A 25,253-nucleotide genomic window follows, 5' to 3' on the forward strand; every position below is an offset into this window, starting at 1 on the left:
GAGAGCTTTGCAGTTGTAGGCGGTGCTGTTGCCATACCAGGTGGTGATGCATCCAGTGAGGATGCTCTCAATGGCACAGTGATAGAAGGTCCTGAGGATGCGGGGGCTCATGCCGAATCTTTTCAGTCTCCTGAGAAAGAAGAGGCGCTGCTGCGCCTTCTTCACTGTTTTGTTTGTGTGTACTGACCACGTAAGATCCTCAGCCAGGTGTACGCCAAGGAACCGGAAGCTGCTCACTCTCTCCACAGCAGCGCCGTTGATGGTGATGGGGGTGTGTACTTCTCTGCACCTCCGGAAGTCCACTATCAACTCCTTTGTCTTTGCGACGTTGAGGGTGAGATGGTTGTCTTGACACCAGTGGGTCAGGGCGCTGACCTCCTCCCTGTAAGCCGTCTCATCACCGTTGGTGATAAGACCCACCACTGTAATGTCGTCCGCAAACTTCACAATGATGTTGGAGCTGTTAGTGGCTGTGCAGTCGTAGGTGTAGAGTGAGTACAGGAGAGGGCTCAGTACACACCCCTGTGGAGCACCAGTGTTCAGTGTGATGGGGGATGAGGTGATGCTGCCCAGTCTGACCACTTGGCGTCTGTCAGACAGGAAGCTAAGGATCCAGCTGCAGAGGGAGCTGCTCAGTCCTAGATCCTGCAGTTTCCTGTCCAGCTTCGAGGGAACGATGGTATTGAAAACTGCAGGATCTAGGACTGAGCAGCTCCCTCCCAAAGGCTTAGAGGTAAAGGTTGGTGCAAAATGTTGCTGTTGAGGTGTGATCACTCACCTGCCTTTTCCGTGTCCTCTCCCAAATGTTTCCCCAGGGATCTGGACACCATTTAAAGGTTCTGGGAGAGGCCAAGGGTGGGAACTCTCTGTGCATGGGGTTTTTAGTGGGTTTTATTTTTGTAACATTGTTAACGTGTAAGGGTGAAATAAAAAACATTCAATCCCATAAAAATAATAAAATGTCTATTTATTTATTCAAATGGTGTATTGTACAATGTTGGGGGAAGGTTAGAATTGGGAAAACTTGCCTGACAGTAAAATAATGGTTTAGTCCTTAACAGCTGTGAGTATTTAGGCCTGATTGTTTGTGCTATGAGGCTTGAAATGGCCTTAGAGATATGTGGGCAGATAAACGCCTCTTGCTTCCACCATACTGTATCTTAGTCTTCCTCACTGTAGTTTCCTTCATATATTACCAATGGACTGAATTTTGTTTGTGTGTACTCATCTTTGTAGTAACCATCAACCATCAAAGAAAAGTGAAATCAAAGCCTGAAAGGTGGATCTAATGGAATAAATGTGTTATTAGCTAATTTCAAGGATCATCATGTAGCTTTGGCTTTTCTCTATTGTTCATGTGCTTCTGTGTAACTTAGAGTCTGTATGTATCACTGAGTGGGATTCTCCTTGTCAGCTTACCATTTCCACAACACTTGCCACTTCCAGGTGAGTCCACATCATGTACAAATTAATGTAAAAGCTGGCTTGCAGTAGCATACTACAAAACAGGCAACACAAGGTTCAACCAGTGAAAAAAGCACATGATTTATTTGTTTTCTCTACATAAATCAACTTCAAACCAAGTTCATTTCCATGGAAACTTAAAAAAATTGCCCTGCAAAAACCAAGAAAGGCACACAAGGTCTCAAGTATTAATCTTACCACTGACACATAATATTTACATGTGGTCTTGTTCCAAGGATATTGTCTTAAGAGTACCACCAAGATCCCCTTTAAAATACAGTTACATAAACCTATTTCATAGGTTAAATACATACAAGATATCACTCTTAACGATTAAAACACAAATCTGCAGAAAAATAAATCAATGTTTTAATTCATGATATACAGTTTGTGAATTTTTAATGCGTATAAGATCATGAGAACAAGAATTAAATGTAGTGTTCAGTCCTTCTCAATAAATATTCTTTAAATATTCTCTCCACCGTAAAACAGAAACAGTCTTATTCATCTAACATAAATAACCCCCCCCCCCAAATCACCACACAGATGTGTGTGTGTATAGAGAGAGAAAGAGAGAGAGAGAGAGATCAGCTACATTCATTTTATTACTAAATCACAGACTACCACAGGACAATGGAAAAGGAAACAAAAATGATTTTCAAAATAAATACACATGTAAACTAAACCAATCCCATCATCTCTTTGGTTCAACGAGGTGGTCTTTGTTTTCCTTCTTCTCTTCAACAGATATGATGGAATTAGTTCTGCATCACCGTTTCTAGATGACTGCTATCTGATTAAATTTTATTTCAAAAAAAGTTAACAGCTCTAGGCACGATATTAAGAAGTGGTTCTGTCCAGGTTTTGGGTAGAGGTATATGAATTTATCCCAGTACAACAATAAAAATAAAAATATCAGTCCTCCTCATAAGCCTCAAACTTTGACAGACAGCTCACATGGCACCAAATAAATGAACTGTATGAAAATTTTGCCAATACAAACACCAACAATATAAAACACTATTCATACAAAAAAGACAGTAAGGACACAGAGACCTAGCAACCTGTGGTGTTTCCAGTTTTAGTGGTTCTAATTGGCAGAACTACAATCGTTAAAGTGCTATTTATCATGAAGTCCTGGGCGAGTACAGTGTTACCTGAGACTCTATCATGTATGTTTTCTGTATATTTGCTACAGAACTACACAGGAAGTAAAGTGTAAAAACTGCATGCTTGCTGTTTTTGTAGCAGGTCTGACGTTTTTTTAGTCCCGGCAACGACCCCAGCTTTGATGAAGCTCTTCTTAATTCTGTGATTGATAACTTTAAAAAACAACTATCAAAGCTAGGTACCACTGTAAAAGGCACACAATTACAAATAGCCCCTTAAATTAACTGGACAGGTAAGGTTGAAAAAGTTCCAACATACAAGTGAGCAGCAAGACATACCAGTCATCAAGTTCAAACTGAATTCAAGGGCTAAGAGGGACATTGGGAAGTTAAGCAAGTACAGTAAGTGCACATGAGACTTTTAAACTGTGTGCCGCGCTGCTTGCTCAGCGCAGCAGCTACAGCTTCAGTCATAGCTCTTCATCAGTAAAGCACTGCAGCATGATTGTAGGCGCACACAAGCATACACGCTGGTTTATTAACAATCAGTTTCATCTGTCAGGGCAGTCCAGTCACAATCCATATCAACCTTAAGTGGTTTCATTGCACTCTGCGTGTAGGTGTGTACGCAGTGCAATCAAAGTGCTCAGTGTTCCTTCAACCTGTGAATAAGAGACAAACATTAACGCTGTGTTGATAAGTTGAGTCATTAAGCTTTACAGTCAACACCAGTGAACTTCCTGCCCACGAGGGAACATTACAGCTGGTTTGTTTTTAGGAAATAAATCAATCTGCACATGTTATGTTCACATTCAGCCCGAGATAGAACACATAGTCGATCACTGACTGTAGTCGTACAAGGACAAGAATATTCCAGTCATGAACCAAGTTTGGACTGGTTTTTAAGAAACTCAAGTATAAGCTCAACCAAACACACACACACAAAAAAATAAGAAAAATAAAGAGAATAAGATCTTTAATGTGTAACATGTCTGGTGCTGGTCTTCCATAATCTTACAAGACCATAGAAGAATTTGGCACAGAGACATCAGCAACATAATTTTAAATTATGTCTGAGTTATTTCAGATGTGCAGTTCTTGTGTAAACCTCCTGAACCAACCAAACACACAGAGTTTGAAATCTTTTGAAAGCCTGACACTTAGTTTGTGCATCTTAGCCAGAAAATTGGAAAAACAGTTTTATTTGCTGTAATCCATCGTCCACCTGGTTCTTACTCAGAGTTTCAAATCATTTTAAAATGATTATTGTGGGTGACTCTAACATGCATGTAGATAATGAAAACGACCGCTGAAACGCATCATTTTATCTGTTATTAGACTGAACTCAAACTCATCCCAGCAAACTTTGTGAAACCCAACATCTGCGTCATTCTCAAAACTTTTGGCCACAACTGGATATTCGGCATGTCTAACTGAAGACATGTCTGCCATTTTCATTCTCCACTAGTGATATTAAGATGATGTCGGTGTGTGTGGCTGCTCTTCTGCCACTCACACAGATTGCTTGTGTTTATATATTGAGCACTCAACAGGTAAAGGTGAGGTTTTCCCTGAGGTATGATTCTGCTGTTGTCTGACCAGCACATGGATGGCTCCAAAGATTGTTTTGTGCCTCTCCATTTCCCGGATTCTGTTGATACCTGCCTGGTACCCATGATCAGCTGCAATGAACTCTCCGGCCCTGCCGGCTATGCTCTGGCTAAACCTGCACGAGAATATCTCTGAAACCTGAGATTGCTGCACCGGGTCTCTCAGCTTTCCGAAGCCAAAGCTCCAGCTCCTGCCTGGTGAACACCAGATCACTAGTAAGGAAAACTTTTATTCTTCTGGACTTTTTCAGTTCCCATGATCTCGATGTTTTGTGTGTGACTGAAACATGCCCCCCCCCCAATAAGAACTTCATAAAGAACTTTCTGTGCTTCACTGACTTTTTAAATCTGGTACACTCTGTACCGGCTCTATGAGCATGGATATGTTGGTCACAGGCAGGCCTGTTGGTTTTACACATGCTGCAGTTACATGTTGTGCTCCTGTTTGGCCTTCAGGTTATTATCTCCCTTTTTTGTTTTCTGCTGTTTTCAATCAGCTCTGTGGCCATTCTGACTGAAAGGAGTTTAGTTCCTGGTTTTATTCTTGCTGTCAAACCATCGTGGACTCTGCGGCTCCATTTAAAAACCAGACAGCTAAAGCTAAACCTGAGCCTTGGTTTAATGACTCATGCTGTCAGGAGGAAATGTCGCAGAGCACAGCGCAGATAGGAAAGATTAAACTGCAGGTGTCGTTTTACATTTTAAAAGACTGCCGGTGTCATTACTGCAACGCTATCAAAAAGCCAAAAAAGAAATATTTTGCAAATGTCATTTCCTCCAAAGGCCATAACTCACATGTGTCATTTAACACTACTGACTCTGTCCTTAATGCTCCACAGCATGTCTGTTTAAGCTTCTCCTGATATATGCAATAATTTCCTGAGCGTTTTTATTAAAAGGCTGTCACCACCAGGGCTCTTATCACAGCTCTCCTGACCCCTCTGTGCTGCTGCCTTTACTCAGGTTGAGTTTGTGACTTTGTCCCTCTTAGAGGATGTGGTTTTAAGCCCTCATATTCCCCTCATCCCTGATTTTTTAAAAAGAAATTCAGCCTAGTATAAGGCAGTCTGTTCTTGCCATTATAAACATCAGTCTGTCCTCTGCTGTAGTTTAAACATGCAGTAATACAGTGACTGCCTAAGAAACCTGGACATATAAGCTCTTGAATATTCAGGCCCAGACTTATCTTAAAGACCTCATACGACCATATCACCCCAGTAGAGCACTTCACTCTCAGACTGCAGGCTTACTTGGGGTTCCCAGGAAATTTAAAAGTAGAACTGGATGCAGAGTCTTTGGCTTTCAAACCCCTCTCCTCACTACTTTTAAGATTAAGCTTAAAAATTCCCTTTTTGATAAAGCATATAGTTTGGGCTGGATCAGGTGACCCGATCACTCCTGTAGCAACACTGGAATGGACCTAGTCTGGTAGGGCTTCCCATGATGCACTGGTGTCCCACGCTGCATTTAATCCTTAGTTATTCTTAATCTGCGGCTCTCTTTCGTTGTTAAAACAGAGTTTTACATCTGATTGTTGTAGACATTTTACATTCATTACCATCGGTCATCTTTGCCCACTGATACTACATTAGCTACAATGAGTGGAATGAAGCTCCATGATGGCTTTGAGTCATGTGACTACCAACACAATCAGAAGCATTGTTTTCTCCATGTGAGCGATTCTGATTGTAAACTAAAAAAAGATCATAGTGATCGTAGATTAAGCCTATTTATTTTTGGGGGCAAAGCCAGTGTTCACACTCATCATGTTGTATTTAATCCATATGAGTAGAATTCAACTTTATTATCTGCATGTTTGAAAGATATAATATAAACATTGAAGTACTTCTAAGTGTATTATAACTGTTTTGTTATAAAAACAAAACAAAAAAAAACAGCAGCACAACATTTGAACATCAAATTAATGCAGATACACAAGAATTACAGTACAGCACCAAAAGCAGCAGTCAGGCTGAGTATAATCATGATCGAGATAACAGGAGGACTTACTCTACTGTGGAGATAGGATGGGATTTAGATGAGGCCAGCTCCTTTGTCACGAGCCGTAGCAAAAGCTGCAAGGTTACATACACATTAGTATGAGCATCTGTTTTTCTATAGCAAGCAAGACCACTCGTCATTCAGTTCATTTTATTCATCAGAAACAAGGGTAAAAACACAACATTGTCTTAGTTTTCTCGACTCCAGCTCCTGAGCTAAATATCTGACTTTTCACTGCTTCACCAGCTGGTCTCTGCATCTGTCTGCTCTTTGCTGCTGAGCAGGTAGTGACTGATTTTCTGAAAACAGCTGCTTGTTGTTACAAAAAACCTTTACAGCAGCAGTGACTGAACCAAAGAGCTGGAAAACTATCAGTGTGTTCAAAGAGGCCAGTATTCTGTGCTAATGTGCACATAGGTGCAAATTTTCTGCTTTCGTTTTGTCATTTTGTAATCTTCTTATATGATGCAAGTTAAAGGCCTTACCAACAGAGCAAGAAAGTCAGCAGTCATCAGCATGTAGAAGACCTGATCCCAGCCGCCTGCAGACAGCAGTCCAGCTAATAGCGGGCCGAGTGCTGCGCCTGACATCACAAACATGAACAAGATTATTCGTGTACATGAATCCTCTCTTCACATTTCTACATGGGATGATTATAAATGAGTAAAAATAACACAAGGCATGCTAATGTAATCATCATTAAATGGTAACTAAACTGATATTTGTATCGTTTATAATCATCAAATCCAACAAAGCCAGAGCTTCGTTGTTTAGCCTGAGCCAATGAGATGCCCTCATTACTCTGAACTACTACTACATTGTACACAAATTTAAAATCAATTCTTGGCTGAGGATTCATGCACTTGTTAAATGTAATTATTAACAATTATTACTATCATACATATCACTAATAGGACCCTAATAAGACCCCTCATTCTCATCCAAACAAGCCGTAAACATAAGCTGAGCAGCAGTACTGACCTACAGATCCTGTGCCATCAATGATGGCTGTGACTGTAGACAGTGCTCTGGCGTTGCCTTTCAGGCTCTTGTGGGTGCCCTACAGCCAAATAGAAAAAAGGGGGGCAGAGGAAAAGACGACAAGGGGAGAAAGGTGATTTTAAAATGAAATAAATGATGATTTACAAACACAACCACACTGGAATTACAGTAGTGTTAAACATCCTTACCAAATCAGCAGACACTGCAGTTGTGATGAGCGCATACGGTCCATTCACTAGACCTCCGCACACTAACAGCATCCCTGAAGCACACAGATTAAGGACGTTTTATCCTGGTTGTAAGGAATGGAAATTCTGCAGCCACTGAAATCTTACTGCTGGAAACAAATGCATGCAGGCTGAGGTGTTTGTGTCCTCCACAAACCTGCCGGTAGTGTCTTACTAGCATGTGCACTTCTCTTCATTAGAATGTGTGTTCATGTAATTACAGTAAATGTGAGCTGATATTGCTCTGAAGGCACTACATTGTATCCCATAATGCCAACTTCCCTTGACCATCAGCAGCTCAGAGGGAATAACCAAGAGTCATCATTTATGCCACAGTAAACAAGTCACTTGTGTTTATTTAGATTTGATTGGACATTCAATGGCTGACTGATAACCTACTGTAATAAATGCAACCAGCTCATGTGACTAAATTTGTACGGACCTCAGCACCTGGAAACAAAGGGGGAGCTAACTCTAGTGCTGATATGAATTTATTTATTGTCCAACTCGTGAATCAAAGTGGGTGCTGGTTCCACAGAAGGAGGCCAGAAAGCTCCAGGCTCTGCCTCCCATTAAGTAACCTGGGAACCAGGAGTAAGCCTGCAGTATGAGAGGAATTTGATTGGCTTCTGTTTGAACAAACAACACATGACAGGTCTGGACTGCAGGCCGCTTTTGAACCTTTTACTGCAGAGCCATACTACTGAAGCATATGCTAACATGCCTTTATCCTTTCATTTACATATATTACAATTAAGGAACAGAAAATTGTTCCAGACCTACTGATTAACTATCATTCAGTGCTAGCTGGTTCTTACCAATCATTGGCCCCAAACCAAACTCACTGATCATGGAGAAGCCGTAAAGCTGCAGGAAAAGAATAAAACAGGACAGTTAACACTTACGTGTCTAATATCACCTCGTACTCTTACATGTAAGCCTTTTACTATAAAAAATAGCATGAAATGTGTTGTAATCTTTGCTCCTCAGCAATTATACTCACTGGACACTTTATAGGGGACACTTGTTCAACAAGTTAACGCAAATACACAGCCAATCACATGGCAGTAACTCAATTTAGGGATGTAGACAAGGTCAAGATGCTGATGTTTAAACTGAGCATCAGAAAGGGAAAAGAGGTGATATAAGTGTCTGTGAACGTAGCGTGGTTGTTGGCTGCTCGGCGCTGATGATGGCTGATGTCAGATGGGGGTCACTCCTCTCAGCAGTAAACTGAGGCTACATTTACTGTCCAAAGTTTGGACAACAAAAAACTGCACAGACTTGGTATTTTGAGACAGTTTCTGTCTGCTAGTTTTTTCACATGTGAAGTGAGTTCACTGTGCTCAAAGGGTCTCTGCAGTCACCAGATCTCCACCTGACAGTGTGCCTTCAGGATGTACTGGGACAGAAAATATACTTTCTAGACAATCAGCCAACAACTGAAGAATGTTTTGAGCACCTATGAAATGAAGAATCGCGGTAGTTCTGAAGGCAAAACGGAGCCAACCTGCACCACCTAATGAAGTGACTGTGTCAAGTGCTGCACAGCAGGGGGAGCCAAAAACCTGGTCTAATCTCCCCTGTGCAGGCTTCATAATCAAAGAGTGTTTTCACAGTCTTGCAGCACACAGTGGACGATGTTTCCTGACTGTTGCAGTACAGTGAAGACTTACTGTAGGAGCAGCTAGCAGTAACATGACTGCACAGGTGGTGGCTCGCTTCCCCAATTTATCAGAGATCACACCTGCTAAGACGCCCCCTATACGACAGAAAGACACATTCAGTTGTTAATCATCATAATACTTCATGGTGATCATGTTGTACATTGCTTCATAAACCCTGACAGCTGGTCTCTATCAGGGTTAATTATCACAGACCAAAAACCACAGACATGCAAAGCATGCACGAAGCTTCCAGGTCTGAAAAGTGAAGCTGAATAGATTTTAAACCTGCATTCTGTCTGAAGGCCAGCAGGGAGAGACTCTTTCTGTGTATGCACAGTGTGCATGTCTACGGGAAAATGTCCCTCTGTTCTTTTGCTCTGTAAACTGCATGGCTTCATTTTCTAGATCACAAAAACAAACACAGTCTCTAACTTTGGGACATCAATTTTGTCCCCAAGCATTGCTAAACAGTGAGGCTGAAGGTCCACTGGGACAGACGAGCACACACAAACAGCACATACCCACAATTCCTCCCACATCAAACAGTGTGGACAGATCTCCAGCCTTTTTGGCATCCAGGTGAGCTGAAACACACAAACACAGAGTCTATTATGTCAGTTCTCCTTCTTCAGCAGTCTGCTGACAGTCTGACACATGAGTGGACTGCTCACTGTAGAATATCCTGAGGACAAAACATCTGCTCCGTGATCTGTGAGAAGCCTGTCCAACTCTGCCACACTCTGTATCAGCCTCTTTCAGTTTAACATACTGGTTTTATATCTACATAACCCAGTTACTACATTACAAACAGACAATAGAAAAGTCTTTAACTATGTTATATTACATGCTGACAATGTTTCTGTGGATTAATTACAAATGAAACCAGAAGGTCACAGTAACTCATGAAGCTCAAGGTCCACCACAGTTCACATGTTTAAGGACTGAAAGAACGTTTTGTTGCCACTGCTGGCTGTACTGCACAAACAATGAGAAGTCGAGGAGGCTTGCATTCATCTTCAGAACAACTTAATCTTGTTTCACTGACCAACACTCTGGGATGAGTCTTAACAGCTGTGGAGGGTTTTAATGCCTTGCCCATTCATAAGCTCATTGGTCGTTGAGTAACAAAAACAAGTTTCAAGCAGCACCCAAAGAAACCAAAATGAATCCATCTTCACACAGTCCTATAGATTTCTCTTTTTCCAGTGTGAACTGGCCTTTGTTGACCAAACCAGGCTCATAAAAACTGTTCAGTTTATGTAAGGACCTGGCTGACTGTCTGCTCTCACACCTACAGGACATTATCAGTATGACCTATTGTTTTTAACAACACATCTAGTATGTATTAAATTGCAGCACAGTAGCCAAACTTTGAACTTATGGTAATGTGTGTGTGTGTGTGTGTGTGTGTGTGTGTGTGTGTGTGTGTGTGTGTGTGTGTGTGTGTGTGTGTGGCTGAGCAGACTCCTCCCTTACAGTCATTCTGTTGCAGCTGTGTGTGTCCTGTGCAATATGCTGGCAGATGTGCAATTATCATCCTACCCAACAGTTTCACCATCTTAATGACTAGAGCTCCTTCACCCTTACTTGTTAAATGATGCCTTATCTACGCCCTCACAATGTTCTTGTATCTTATACATTGTGTAAATAGTGTTTTTTTTATATTGTTGTTTTTAAACTTGTCACTTTCTTGCACCTTTGTGGTCTTGTTGGCTAATTTCACTGTACAATGACAATAAATGAAGTTCAAATGTTTCTGTTGACTGATGTCATGTTTTTTGACAGGATCAATACGGCTGTAAACACTACTCCAGTCTCTCAGTTGGCCAATATTTTTGCAGATTTTTTTTTTGCCAATTTAACCATAATTCAGTGTCCTGCTTCAGATAGCCAACGTATAAATTTTGACATATTGGACGTCTGTCAATGTAATCTGTTTTTTTAATCCACAGTCAAAATCTATGCATGAAGTCGTGCCTGACGGGTTTCTATTTGCTCCTCACCTGCTTTGGTGATGTAGAGCGGCAGCCAGAAGAGGAAAGTATAGCTGACCAGCTTAGCAAACAGCAGACACAGAGAGAACTCCACCACTCCCTGCAGACAAACAAACGCACACAGTAATCAGACTTACTTCATAAGTTACGTTAGATCTGCCTCAGCTTGCAACTCAGATAACTGCAAGCTAATCGCTCCAAAAGCTGTCCAAATATAAGCCTTTCAGTGTTGTTTCTTTCTCACTTTGAGAGAAAAGATCTAAAAACCAGAGCAACTAAACAAGATGATTCTTCTGAATTGATTTTCTATCTTAAAGCACTTACACAACAATCTTACACATCCTGCTCTTACTCAGAGCATCACTCTTAAAACAACATCACAAGACTTTTGCCTGATAGGAGACTTGGTCAGACTTTGTTGCAGTGAAAGCATCAGAGTGACGCAGGTGATGGACACAGGTTCGCACGTGTGACTTACAGGTATCCGTAGCGCTCCCATGAAGCTGATGGCAGACGGCTCCGACTCACTCTTCACCACCACAACCGGCTGCATGGGGATGCGCTCGCTCTCTCTAGGCAACAGGAGCTCTGTGTCGTAGCTCTGAGGGAGAGAGCAGAGCAAAGATCTGTACCCATACCCAGACCACCGGACAGCTGAAGAACAAAGGGGACCCCGAGGGGTCAGCACTGACAGTACTTAGACTGGACTTTTGTTTCATAAATAAAATTACAAAAATAAATAAATAAATGGAAAAGAGTGAACTTAGTCAACCTGCAATTTAAGACCAATTATTGAAAGATTCTCCTTTCTAATTAAATAACCAAGGAATATTTCTCCCCTTCAGATGGTACAGACCAACACACGTCGTGTCACCATGTATGTGAAGTATAACTGTACGATTATGTCAGCAGTTTGGTGTTATACTGTAGATGTTTGCCAGCAGTGCATTCATGTAAAGGACCTAAGGATAAAACTCCCACTGATAAGTTTTGAGAGAACAGGAGCTGGAAAACCTCGCCCAACTACCTTCCAAACAAGGAGAAAAAAAAAGGAGAAAAATAGAAACCCTGCGGCTGAATCCGAATGTCCTGATTTTTCTCATATTTGCAGACACACTGTGCTCTGCAGGGTAGGACTCGCTTTGATGACACTGTACAGATGTGGATAAGTACTATATTTAAATTCAAACATCTCCTTACATTAATACTAAAAAAAATCATGGTCATCAGTCAGAGCTCCTTGTTGCAGTCAGAGTGTGCTTGACTGCAACCCCCCATCACCTTTAATGCTGACCCTTTCTGCCTCCTTAGTAGAGTGGTTAAAACACGAGTTCACCCTGAGCATTCTTCAGCGCTCCAGTCATTCCTCATGTCCAGACATTTGGATTCAGCCTAGCAGTGATTTCACCCAGCATCCAAAGCTCTGACCACCAGCAGAGATCTCTGAAGAACTGACCTTCCTGTTTTGAATACTATCCTTGTAATAATAGCAGACCTGAATGGATTACAATGACATAATAGAACATGTTTCTGTGGTGCTGCATGACAATCGGTCCTATTAGATGCACACATGAAATTCATTTCTTGCTTCCAAAATGTGGCCTGTACAGTTTATTGTTCAACAGTCTGAAATGTGCCACTTAGAAACTTTTCACTGACAAAGTATTAAAGTTTTATTTGAACATGGACAGAAGGCTGATTTTGTTCTAGAGTAAAGCAAAAAAGATTACAAGCTTATAATCTTGTAATCTTCTAGTCTGATCGATGATAGATGTTTGGAAATACAGTACATGCAGTCCACACACACAACATACTTGGTGATTAGTTCAGTGGTGCGTGCGTAGGATTGGTTATCCATCATGACCATGTGATGTGTGATGGAATAAGGCGTGGCCTTACAGTAAGTACAGTAAATAATCTCAGTTTTAAGTTAAACTGTGAGACACACCTGATTTTTGTTGTCCTTGTACTGTAGATACACCTCTGTGTGTCCGTTCACTCCATTCCAACTCTTGCTTGGGACCTAATCAAAGAGAGACATTCACAGCTAAACAGGGCTGCTGATTGATAATGCAAATAAAAATAAAATACTTTTTCCTTCATTTCCACATTTAATTATAAATGACAGAGTTAATATTACACTGAAATATTATTCATGCTTAATGAACCAAACTAGTCTTCATTATAAGAAATTAAAACAAACAAAAATTGTGTACTTACAGTCTTGCCTAGAGATGAATTTTGTGTATAGATGTTTTTTAGGTCATTAGGATCTGAAGAATGAAAACAGTGCCATCAGGTTAATACAACATAATCCATTTACAGCTATAAAGTCCATTCTTCAAAGAGCCAACGTACTGAAAAGACAATCACAGGAAGCAGCCTGCCTCAGCTAACTGAATCTAAATGCATTCATTTCATTTGATAGCAAGCATTCTTTGAGCAATGAATGTGTGCGCTTAGAAAAACAAGAAACTCCTTATAACACTCATCAGAAAAACATGATGAAGCTGTACTTACGCTCAATGAGAAAGAGAAAGCAAACCACGCCCATGATGATGATGATGAGCCCTGGTACGATGAAGGACATGCCCCAGTTGGAGGAGACCCAGTAGCCGGCAATCAGAGAGCCCAAGATGTTTCCCACTGAAGTGTGAGAGTTCCACAGCCCCATGATGAGTCCACGCCTGACTCAGAAACAGAGACCTTCGGTTCATACAGTGCTGACGCTGACAGAGACACAGTCTGCTCCACAAGTATTTGGGCAGTTGTTTGGTTTTTTTTTGATGCATGCTGAACTTTCCAGGTAAGGAAATCCCAGGATATTTGGAAAGAGTTTTACCCTCCGAATGCCCCCACAGTTGAAGCAGTTAAGACATGACTAAAGTAAGGACATGTATTCAAAGATCAATTGCTATTTAACTCCTATGGACAGATATTTCTGCTCTTTTCAGCTGTGCAGACGAGCTGAAATGAGCTTTCTCTGAAGGGTGGCTGGCTTCTCCCTTAGAGACAGGGTGAAGAGCGCAGCAGTTCGAGGGGCTCAGAGTAGAGCTGCTCTCCTCCACATGGAAAGTTAAGGTGGTTTGGGCATCTGACTGGGATGCCTTCTGAGTTAGGGGTTCCAGGCATGTCATACTGGGAAGAGGCCTCAGGGTATACCCAGGACATGCTGGAGAGATTATATCTCTTCACTGACATGCTAATGTGAGTTCCCCTGGCTAAGTGGAAGAAAATAGATGGATGGATCTTGTTCGGTCATAAAGTCCAACTTTTTATTTCTTTTGTTCTGCTAACAGCCAGTGTGCATTATACAGCCAGGAATTCTTAGACATTACCTTCCCTTTCCAAACCAGTTGCCGATACAGGTCACTACACTAGGCCAACCAGCGGTCTGAACCAAGCCATTGGCCACCTGCAAAATGACAAGAAGGTGAATCACTGTGCAGAACAGTTTGTTGTTATGCATTCCTTACAGGGTCACATGTGCACTTCCTCTGTATAAACATACACAATGGCAAGTTTATTGCTACATAAACCTGTCATTGTGCATTTTCGTGTGCATATCCACTTACACTCCTATGTGTGCTGGAGAGTCCTTGTAAAAGTAGGAGTCGTAGTAATGTCTCTGAGCCAAGTCAGTGTCATGTGAGGTTGTACCTCACCGTCCAGCAGCTCAGTGCTGCTGACAGTGAGGTCCACATCTGGCATGAGATGCCCAGGATATCACCCACTGCTTCATTAGGAGCAGGCCTTGATGTGGACTAGCCTGCCACATTATTTTTACACTTTTTTCACTTTCATTGTTTCTTTAAATTTATCCCTCTGTAGGTTTATAATTGTCATTTTCATCAAACGAAGTCTTTTAATTCCTATTCATACCCAGTCTATATCAGTACAGACATATCTGATGTTCTTTTTCTTTACTATTGAGCTCTGATGTGTGTTAACGTGTTACTTTAATTTTTTGAGCGGTGTAAATGAACATATCATCCTATAAAATGATCATCCTGCACCTCACCTGGACAAATATATAGAAGCTCAGGTTGTGGATGTTGTAGATGTAGCCAAGCCCGAATAGGCAAGTGAACACACCGCTGGCCAGCATGCCCACTGTGAGGTACAGACGAATGGGCAGGCGCTCCCCGATAATGCCGCTAGATGGATGCACAGTGATGACATCATATTAACCATCACACATTTCAGCACATAAAGTAGTTTAAATATTTGAGAGTTACTGAGAGAAAAAAAGTTTAATAATCCAACTAATAACGGCGGGTGGCAGATGGTTAGTATTGCTGCCTCATAGCAAGAAGGTGCCTTATTCAAATCCACTGGCCAGCTGCGGCCTTCTCTCTTCATCACCAGTTCACGTTTACTGTGTAAAATCATTTCCTCCTCCACACCTTGCCATCTTACCTCAAGTACATTCCAATTGCGTAAGCACACAGAAAGGAGTAGTCCATGGCTCCCAGCAGCTGTTTGTAATTGCTTTTATCTGTAAATATGGGGAACAGGTTTCAGGATTCAGGACAGCACAGCAGGTTTTGTTTATCTGCGAGTTTTTACTAATTGCTCGACACATTCATCTCTGTTTTGCATGCATGAGTATTAAGAAACCTGCTGCTGATGATGCTTTAGTGTAAACTTGTAACATTATAAACATTCTAAAAAGATGAAAACATCTCAAGATAAGACAGACCAAAAGGTTTCCAGCCGCAGTCGACATCTGTGTGGAGAGATAGCAGGGAGGGCTGCTGGCTGCTGCTGGATGCAATGATGGCTGCTTCACTGACAGCTGAGCAGTTCTTATGAAGCTCACTCTGTAAGCACAAAACCATTAAGCCACACAGAAAACACAGGAAGAAGAAACAGGGGTCTTTACTATGATTGGGTAACTTTTCTCCCTGACTCCATGATGGTCGCAGTAGAGAAAGAAATATTTATGCGTTACCATAGCGACCAGAGAGCATTAAGGGGCAGAGAGGAGGATGTTACTCTCAATGTTGTTGGTGCATTTCAGGAGGACGCTGCTAATAAAGTTATTACACAGTGAATTCACGTTTATTATTATATTTACAGAATACCACCGTTTTTGTCTCGGTAGTATAATTTTATTTTGTTGTATTTATCTGCAACACCTTAAAGGCCGGTCCGTGACTATATTGTCTGACATTAAACCGGTCGGTGATGCCAAGAAGGTTGGGGACCGCTGCTGTAGAGCACACCACTCAGCGTCTACTCAGTCTTTGTCCCACCTCCGTTGATTTTCTGCATTGAGTTCTTTCATAAATTTGTCCCGGGTCCAGACTGCATCCATTCCAGTTCAGTGTTCTTTCTTACTGGGATTACAAATCAAGCTCCTTTGCTACCTCTTTTAGCTTTCTCCTGTTCTTTTCTTTGGGGGAGATTTGGACAGAGCCCAAGGCTGCGGGTGTTTATTAGGACAATGTACACCAGCTGGTCGTAACCAGCGAAGGCTGTAAACAAGCTGTGATGGAGCACAGACTGGAATGATGAGTTTATTTTATACGGAGGTCTTGACATATAAATAATTGCTACAAACATCTGAGATTTGCTATTTTTTCAAAGTATTCTTTTAATCTTTTGGAGCAGTGTACAAACATCGCACAACAGTGCAGCACCTATTAGTACAATCATTAATGCCATGTACTGTTTCTGGAATACCATATCTTACCTTGACAATACTAATTGGTTTCCTGGACAGGTGGAAACTGGTGTAGAGCAAGAAGGTTAGGATGAAGGTGAGAGCTCTGTACCTGAAGGGAGAGCACACAGGAAGGCAGCTCTGAGAAATGAGGGAGCTCATAACATGGAGATCACAGGTTTGAGATGTCCATAATTATGAGTCATCTGCACTACCCCAGATACAGTGGGCTACAAAAAAGATGTAACTGACACCAAACTCACAACTTTGAATTCCCCCAGGGAAATTATACTTAACAAAAGGATGTTGGGGCTGTGTTCATGTAGCACAGCCCCCTGCTGTGAGAGTAACAGTGTCACAGTGCTTTATTTTGTGCTTAAATGCTTTCTAGCTGTTACCAACAAACTCACACCTTGATGGGGCAATGTGGAGTTCAGTATCTGGCCTATGTGGTCTGGAGGAGCAGAGTATCAAACCTTTCTTCAGACTGTTGGGGATGAGGGTGGAGAGGTGCAGGTAACTTGGCCATTTCTCTTCTTTGTTTAATAATAGACTGTTTGAAGAACAAGGGTACAGTGCGCTTAGAGATGGACAGGCTGAAAAACACCATGTATACAGTAGCTGGCTGGTTGGAGTGAATTTAAAAAAATGGACTTAATAAGTGAGCACATTTACAATACAATAAAGAACACGTAATTGTTATAACATATTATTATTATTATATTAGCTGTTGGATGATATTTGTCAGCTTATGTTAAGTTATCATGGAAACGGTAAATCAGGCATCACTGTGTGCAGTGTGCTTACATTTGTGGTGGAGGAGAGTGAAAGTGCTACTCTAATGGTTATACATGAATCTATTCGCCCAGTCTGGTGACTGGTGACTGTCATTGGCGGCAGTAACAGTATCAGTCATCTAGCATTAGCCTATGGAGTCGACCGCCCAGCCCAAGTTTAAACATTGTTGCAGTTGTTGTATTTTTAGATGTTATTTTACTAAGAAAGTCCACATCTCAAACTGTAAAATGCACAAAGGTTCACTGCAGACATTTTGTGGCCCTACAAGGAAATGTTGCAAACTGATTTGATGCCCCAAACCTAGCTGACCAACGCTACAACATATGTAAATAAAAAGGCAAAAGTACTGTGAAATATTTAGGCAGATTAAAAATCTCATTTCCAAGAGAGACCTGGCATCAACTGATTAAATGTATCATGTGTTACAATAAGCAGGAGGAGCCAACAAATTCTATTACATCCTGTAATAGAATCCTGATATCCTGTACCTGGATTGTGTACTTTACTGTTTGCGTTACGTCAGTCATATTTACGCTCGTCTTTGCTCACACACGTCTGACTTGAGTGTAAGGTCATTTCTAAGCAGAGGCTGGCTCAAGACAGAAAGTCAAATGCAGTCAAATAAGACGTGAGAGAAGGTGTGGCTGTGCCCAAAATCCACATTTCATTTGACCCGCAGTACAGACTATGGTTGGCTTTACCAGGCTGTGCAGCAGAAACTCAAAATGGGCCGAGAAAAAGTTAGATACACTCTTATCCAGCAGTTGGACAGCATGTGGTTAGTATGTTGCAGCAGTGCATCCTGGGTACAGCAGGGTGACCAAATCCATCATCTGACAAAGCAGCTTGAAACCTGACAGATACAAAGTGCTCACAAACCACCAGGTGTGTTAGGCTGCAAACGTCTCACTAAGACATATAAGATGATAACTGTATGAAGAGAAATGTTCAAGGGTAACATAAGACATTAATGTTCCTGATGTGAATCACAGTGCGTCTGGAAAGTATCCACAGAATCAGAATCATTATTATCATTGTAGCAACAAAACACTGAACAATGTGCAATATGTGCAATTCTCTCAGTGCAAACAACCCGAGGAGTCTGCTCAGTGACAGGTTGCTTCTCCCAAAGTTTAGGACCAACAGACCTAACAACTCCTCCAAAATGTGTGCTACATTTAAATGAGATGACTTCTATGTTTAAACCTGATTCATTCTTGAACTAACATAGTGGGCAACAATTTGTCTTTTTTTTCCTTCAAATAATAAAAGCTAGATATATCCAGTGCACAGCAGTCTGAATTACAAGTAGCTCAAGTGAATAACAACCACTTCCACCAACAGTTTCAACCTTGTAGATGAGCAGAGCAGCTGTGCTTCCTACCAGCTGCTCTGATGATTAATGACCCCTACATTTAACGCATGGAGTGTCACATCAATGCCCCTTTCTGTATCACCAGTGTTACCCTAAATTGGTCATTTATAATAGGTGGCCGGGACCAACGCACTAGCTGTTCACAGAGGAGTGCACAATTAATCTAAGTTATATAAACACACAAGTAAGTAAAAAAACAAAATCCCACTATAACTTTTCAAAGGCTTAGTGAAGACAGTGTAACTAATGAAACCTTTACAAACCCAAACACAGGGTCAAATGTCTTAAACGTGTACCTTATTACTGCATTTGTCATGCAGTAGAAAGAAAACTTCGGATGTTTCAGAAACATTAAATAAGATGTGTTTCCTATGAAGTCTGTGCCCTCCTGCTTTTGCTGAAAAATTATTGAACACGTTTGTTAATAAATCAATTGTTAAATCAAAGTCAGGATAACAAAAAATGGGTTTGTTCCTGTTCATTCCAACGTAACTACTTAGATGATATTTCTGGATGCAGGCCAAAGATGAGCCCAAACAACTTAAAGCCTACTTTAAAAAAATCCTGATCTCTTAAAAAAAGAAAAGAAGAAAAAAAAGGAAAAGGAAAGAAAGAGATCAAAGTTACTGCTGTTCTGCTTATTCAGCATTATGGAAAGATTTTTAAAAATCTTTTCAACAAAAATATTATAAATAAATCAATCACAACCAAAAATAACAAACATTCCAACATATTTTCAGAAACCTGAAAGTCGAGTCTACACAAAGCATCAGGTATGTGAAACTAGGTGTAAGCACAGGTAAAACTACCTGCCGGGAATTTTTGCTGACGCAGCTCCAACAATGCCACTTGGCCGGCTGCAGCCTCAACGGCCAACTACTACGTCAAAGAGGCAGAAACTGACTGCTCGACCTTGTACAGTAAACTTTACAGGGTGATCAGAAAGATCGGTTTCAACGTATGCAGCGAGTAAAATAAATATTGAATATGTCACCAAATTTCTAAGTAAATATATCTCTAAAGATGTTATTGACATTAAATTATCACTAAATGTTGGTAGCAACCCATCCAATCCACACATGCAAAGAAATCCAACCATAGAAGTCCATAAATTATGTGTAATAATGTAATACTCACGCTTAGTGAAATGCATTTAATACTTCATACAAAAGCCTTTGTTGGTGATGACAGCTTCAACACACTTCCTGTGTGAGGAAACTGTCTCATGCGTTGCTATTAGTTTCATTTTAGTCTCATCTGACCACACTATGTTCTCTCAGTAGTTCACAACATGCTTTTTCCTCAGCAGTGCAGTCACGTATGTGAGCTTGCATACAGCCCACCGCAAATGTGACATTACTTATTGTTTTCTTTGAAACAATCATGCCTGCTGGTTCTAGATATTTCTGGAGCTCTCCATTGGTTTTGTCCAGTATGAGATGTTTCTTGTGTGACACCTTGGTAATGAGAGCTCACCAGTTGGGACTGAACCAGTTGATATTAATTTGCACTAAGTGAGAGGTTAGTTTTGTAATTACTGATAGATTTCAGCTGGTAAAATCTTTCCAGGCCTTTTTGCACCTTTCTTTCTTTATGTGTTTCTGTACTATTTCCCTGTTCCACTTCTCATTATTACATATAATTTATGGCCATCTATGGTTTGATTTCTTTACATCTGTGGACTGGGTGGGTTGTTACCAACATCTGGTCAGAATTTAATGTCAATAGCACCTTTAGACAGCCAGTCCAATTTAAACTCACCATTGGTCCCTGTCAAAGGACACCAGCAGGCGGACCCCTGGAGGAACAGGAGCCATGTTTGAACACAGGTATGGACAATCCCACTAACAGGCAGCTAATGAGGGCTCAGCATTCAAATCTCTTCGCGCTGAAGGAAATCATGAAGTACATGCAGACATGGCCCTGCTGTCTCTGTTCATATCCATCTTCAAAAGAAACTACAGTCAGCTGATCCACAAAGCCATGGAGCTGGTTGGAAGATGTCAGCAGTCTGAAAGGATGAATAGAACAGTGAAGAAGAGATAATGCTAATAATAAATAATAATAATAATAATAATAATAATAATAATAATAATAATAAAGATATTAAGAGGGCAAGAAAAAGCCTAGTTTACAATATGACATGTTTTTACTGCACAGCTTAATTCAGATGTGGTCCGCAGCTTCATACTACCTCACAAACAAACTCTGAGCTGCTAACGAGTATGTGTGAGCCCATTCAGTCCACTGAGTTGGTCAACTTGACTTCAGGAGGACACGTGGGTCATTCCATATTAATTTACCAAATTTCACAAAAATTCCCAGTTTGACCACCTCTGATTTTCCAGAACAAAATTCAAGGGTGATGATACACTTTTTAATAGGAAAACTGGCAAATTGTAGACCTATAAAATTATTAGTTTGATCATAAAAAAATACTTTTGCGATAGGTCACAGGGCGATTTTCAAGCCTTTTCTGTGGCTGAACATTCAACGATATAATAATACTCTGTACTAGGGCTGGGCAATATTAATGGATCATTATTATATTATTATTATCATCATCCACTTCACATACTCACATAAAAGCTTCTCTAAAAACTATGAACAGACTCTGTAACAGGACACCAGGACAGCCCTGGTAGAGTAAAACACGTGTGCAAGAATGAGTATGACTTATTGCTGGCAATGCAGACCAAGCTCCTGCAATGGTTATACAGGGATCAAATGACTCGTAGTAACAAGCCAGACACCCAGTATCCTGAGGTCAGCAACACCTCGCCCCCATCATACACCGTGCTTTACCTTCCATAGTCACTTGACAGTTTGCTAGAATAGTTTTGTGGCAGGCCGAAATTCTTTTTCCATGGCCTCCCCAAACTCCTTCCACGCCTGAGTTTTTTGCTTCAGGTGTGGAAGTGGAATTGGCCTGCCAGTATCTGTCAGCTGCTTCCTAAGTCCTACAGGCTGAGAAAAGCCAATAGGACTCCAACTTGACTGCTCCCTTCAAAGAGATGTTAGAAATCCTCGAACTACAGGTTTGACCTCTAGTTAAGGGTTGGTTACCACCATGATGGTCAACCACCTTGCAGCCGCCTCAGCAAAGGAGTTGCAGAACATGGTCTACAACAAGGTCTTCATGTGCCCAGCCTCCCCCCAGAATGCTGTCGAGGTTCTGCCAGAGGTGGGAGTTGAAGATTTTACAGACTTGGGGCTCTGCCAGGCGTTGCCAACACACAGGTAAAATTCTTAAAGGAAAGGTGCCTCGAGAATGCCAGGTCCAAAAGGAGATGGCACTTAAGACTCTTAGCTTTACCAGATATGGAAGACAAGAACACGAGAAGTGGTTATTAGAATATTCACTCGCATCACACTGGGATGATTCAGGATACAGTGGATACAGTGCCTCAACTGGGCAAGAAAAACAATGCAGAGAACTGTCATCATCCACCTCTGCATGCAGAATGTATGAGATGAAGCTGATGAAGATGCAAAGGTCTGTAAAGAATCGTCAGAGAGACGATTTCCCGAAACAGAAAGCAAAAAGTAGTCATGTCATGACATGTCAGACTACTTTTTTGAGTGATCGGAAAACCCAGAAAACCGATATTTAAATGGGAGTGCATCTTCACTTACAACAAAGCAATCAATGTATTTCACTTCCGAGATCTCGATTAGTTACTAGCCTTTCATAATCACAATCACCAAAAACACTCACAAATCTCAAGTGACATCAATATCACATGATATAGGTTTAACAATCTTCTGACATTTTAACATCCAACTATACAGGCACAACTCTCCTAACAGCGCGGTCACCGTTTCTGCTTCCTTGAAAGAAATTAATATAGCCAGAAAGGAGAACGTGCTTCCGGTGTTCCAGATCTACTGGCGTTTAGATCAACTGGCGTTGGTCGAACAGATGTGTGGCAGTCTTGCGTTTCAACACGTCGGCCCCCGGCAAAGCTTACTCGGACACTGATGAGAAACGGGCTAATGCACCGACTGTGAGATTTGGCGATATTTTTCCTTCCTATTTGTAGCTATATCAAAACCGCCCTGTTATCTGTAAACCATTAACAAAGGCAAAAACGAGAGCCTCCAACGTCTCGGAGTAGCCCTTTGATCCTGTGGGAGACAGCAAGGTGAATATAGCCGAGCTTCCGATTCATTGTAAAGACTGCTAGCTAAACCGCTACAACTGTGGCAGCAGCAGACATCCAACTGCAAACAAACACGCCATAGCTGCTCAGGGGCTTACCTCGGAGGGGGAAACTAGCGCTTCACGTTCGTTGCAGGTTTCCCTTCAGTGACATACCCTCCACTTCCTTGTTGTACGAAAGCAGGCGACGAACTGTCACACACTCGCGCGCGCGCGCTCACAGCTGGGCTTGCCCGGGCTGTCGTTGACGTCATCATCGCTCTCTCGCGCTCGTGTTCAGATGACCCTGTCTAGCTTGCTTCAGGGCTAAAACCAGCTCACGATAATAATAATAATAATAATAATAATAATAATAATAATAATAATAATCTTGTGAAAAATAATAATTCAAACTCACATGGGATATTTCATTTTGAGCTTGAGTAAACTCTACAGATGACAGCAGGACCAGAGTTAAAAATCCCTAACACAATATCTAAAACACACGCACACAATGATTAAACCTCAAAGTAGCGATGTGAAGCTGAAGCTCCAGCTCATGTGTCAAAAAATAGACAGCGCCCAAGTGATCAATGACGTCCGAAGATTTATTTAGCACGTCACAGCTCCAGTACCTGATTCAATGGTTTATAAGGAAGTGAATCGTTGGCCGGATTTATGTTGTGTTTGGGTGGAGAAGGCGATCCAGTGTGCAACATAATGACATACAGCGAGGGAGGGAGGACGTTCTGCTTCTTCATAAATAAAAACAAGTTCATATGCCATTCTAAGCCCAGGTCTAAAACCCACATAGTTATAATTATATAAGGTATAGTATATTATATACAGGGAGAAGCATTTATATGGATACACCGCAATAACATGGGAATGGTTGGTGATATTAAAGTCCTGTTTGTGGCACATTAGTATATGTGAGGGGGCAAACTCCTCAAGATGGGTGGTGACCATGGTGGCCATTTAGAAGTCGGCCATCTTGGATACAACCTTTGTTTTTTCAATAAGAAGAGGGCCATGTGACACATCTAACTTATTGGTAATGTCACAAGAAAAACAATGGTGTGCTTGGTTTCAATGTAACTTTATTCTTTCATGAGTTATTTACAAGTTTCTGACCATTTATAAAATGTGTTCAATGTGCTGCCCATTGTGTTGGATTGTCAATGCAACCCTCTTCTCCCACTCTTCACACACTGATAATAACACCGCAGGAGAAATGCCAGCACAGGCATCCAGTATCCGTAGTTTCAGGTGCTGCACATCTCGTATCTTCACATCATAGGCAATTGCCTTCAGATGACCCCAAAGATAAAAGTCTAAGGGGGTCAGATCGGGAGACCTTGGGGGCCATTCAACTGGCCCACGACGACCAATCCACTTTCCAGAAACTGTTCGTCTAGGAATGCTCGGACCTGGCACCCATAATGTGGTGGTGAACCATCTTGCTGGAAAAACTCAGGGAACGTGCCAGCTTCAGTGCATAAAGAGGGAAACACATCATCATGTAGCAATTTCAAATATGCAGTGGCCTTGAGGTTTCCATTGATGAAGAATGGACCCACTATCGTTGTTCCCCATATACCACACCAAACCATCACTTTTGTTGTTCCAACAGTCTTGGAGGGATCCATCCAGTGTGGGTTAGTGTCAGACCAATAGCGGTGGTTTTGTTTGTTAACACCATTCACATAAAAGTTTGCCTCATCACTGAACAAAATCTTCTGCGTGAACTGAGGGTCCTGTTCCAATTTTTGTTTTGCCCATTCTGCAAATTCTGTGCGCCGATCTGGGTCATCCTCGTTGAGATGCTGCAGTAGCTGGAGTTTGTAAGGGTGCCATTTGTGAGTAGCTAATATCTACTGAAGGGATGTTTGACTAATGCCACTCTCCAGTGACATGCGGCGAGTGCTACGCTGTGGGCTCTTGCTGAATGAAGCTAGGACAGCCACTGATGTTTCTTCATCAGTGACAGTTTTCTTGCGTCCACATTTTGGCAAATCCAACACTGAACCAGTTTCACCAAACTTAGCAAGCAGTTTGCTAACTGTAGCATGGAAGATGGGTGGTCTTGTAGGGTGTCTTGCATTGAAATCTGCTGCAATGACCCAGTTACAATTTCGATCCGCTCCTCGACATGTCAATGGCTGTGAACAAAGAGAAACTTGTAAATAACTCATGA

At 41.5% G+C, this 25,253-nt stretch overlaps 1 protein-coding gene across 2 annotated transcripts; it reads right to left on the reverse strand.

Moving 5' to 3' along the window:
* Positions 1-1,524: 1,524 nt before the first annotated feature.
* slc37a1 (solute carrier family 37 member 1) lies at positions 1,525-23,425 on the reverse strand. 2 transcript variants are annotated; one of them, XM_085249418.1, is made up of 21 exons: positions 23,177-23,425; positions 20,677-20,926; positions 17,155-17,295; positions 16,773-16,854; positions 15,777-15,897; positions 15,494-15,572; positions 15,096-15,231; positions 14,413-14,489; positions 13,595-13,761; positions 13,295-13,347; positions 13,023-13,097; positions 11,553-11,675; positions 11,084-11,174; positions 9,602-9,664; positions 9,090-9,175; positions 8,232-8,280; positions 7,375-7,448; positions 7,166-7,244; positions 6,670-6,767; positions 6,194-6,258; positions 1,525-3,235 (listed from the first exon to the last, which is right to left on the reverse strand). In XM_085249418.1, exons 2-21 carry the CDS (start codon positions 20,730-20,732, stop codon positions 3,220-3,222), a joined length of 1,731 nt encoding a protein of 576 aa, XP_085105544.1. In that variant the 5' UTR covers positions 20,733-20,926; positions 23,177-23,425; the 3' UTR covers positions 1,525-3,219. The 2 variants fall into 2 exon arrangements, with proteins under 2 accessions (XP_085105544.1, XP_085105545.1); XM_085249419.1 differs by lacking the exon at positions 17,155-17,295 and having other exon boundaries at positions 23,177-23,422.
* Between the last annotated feature and the right edge of the window lie 1,828 nt (positions 23,426-25,253).

This window comes from Mchenga conophoros, linkage group LG16 (genome assembly GCF_057382185.1).
Source record: "Mchenga conophoros isolate Kocher_MC1m ecotype Shallow Benthic linkage group LG16, M_conophoros_male_GT1.1, whole genome shotgun sequence".
NCBI lineage: Eukaryota > Metazoa > Chordata > Actinopteri > Cichliformes > Cichlidae > Mchenga > Mchenga conophoros.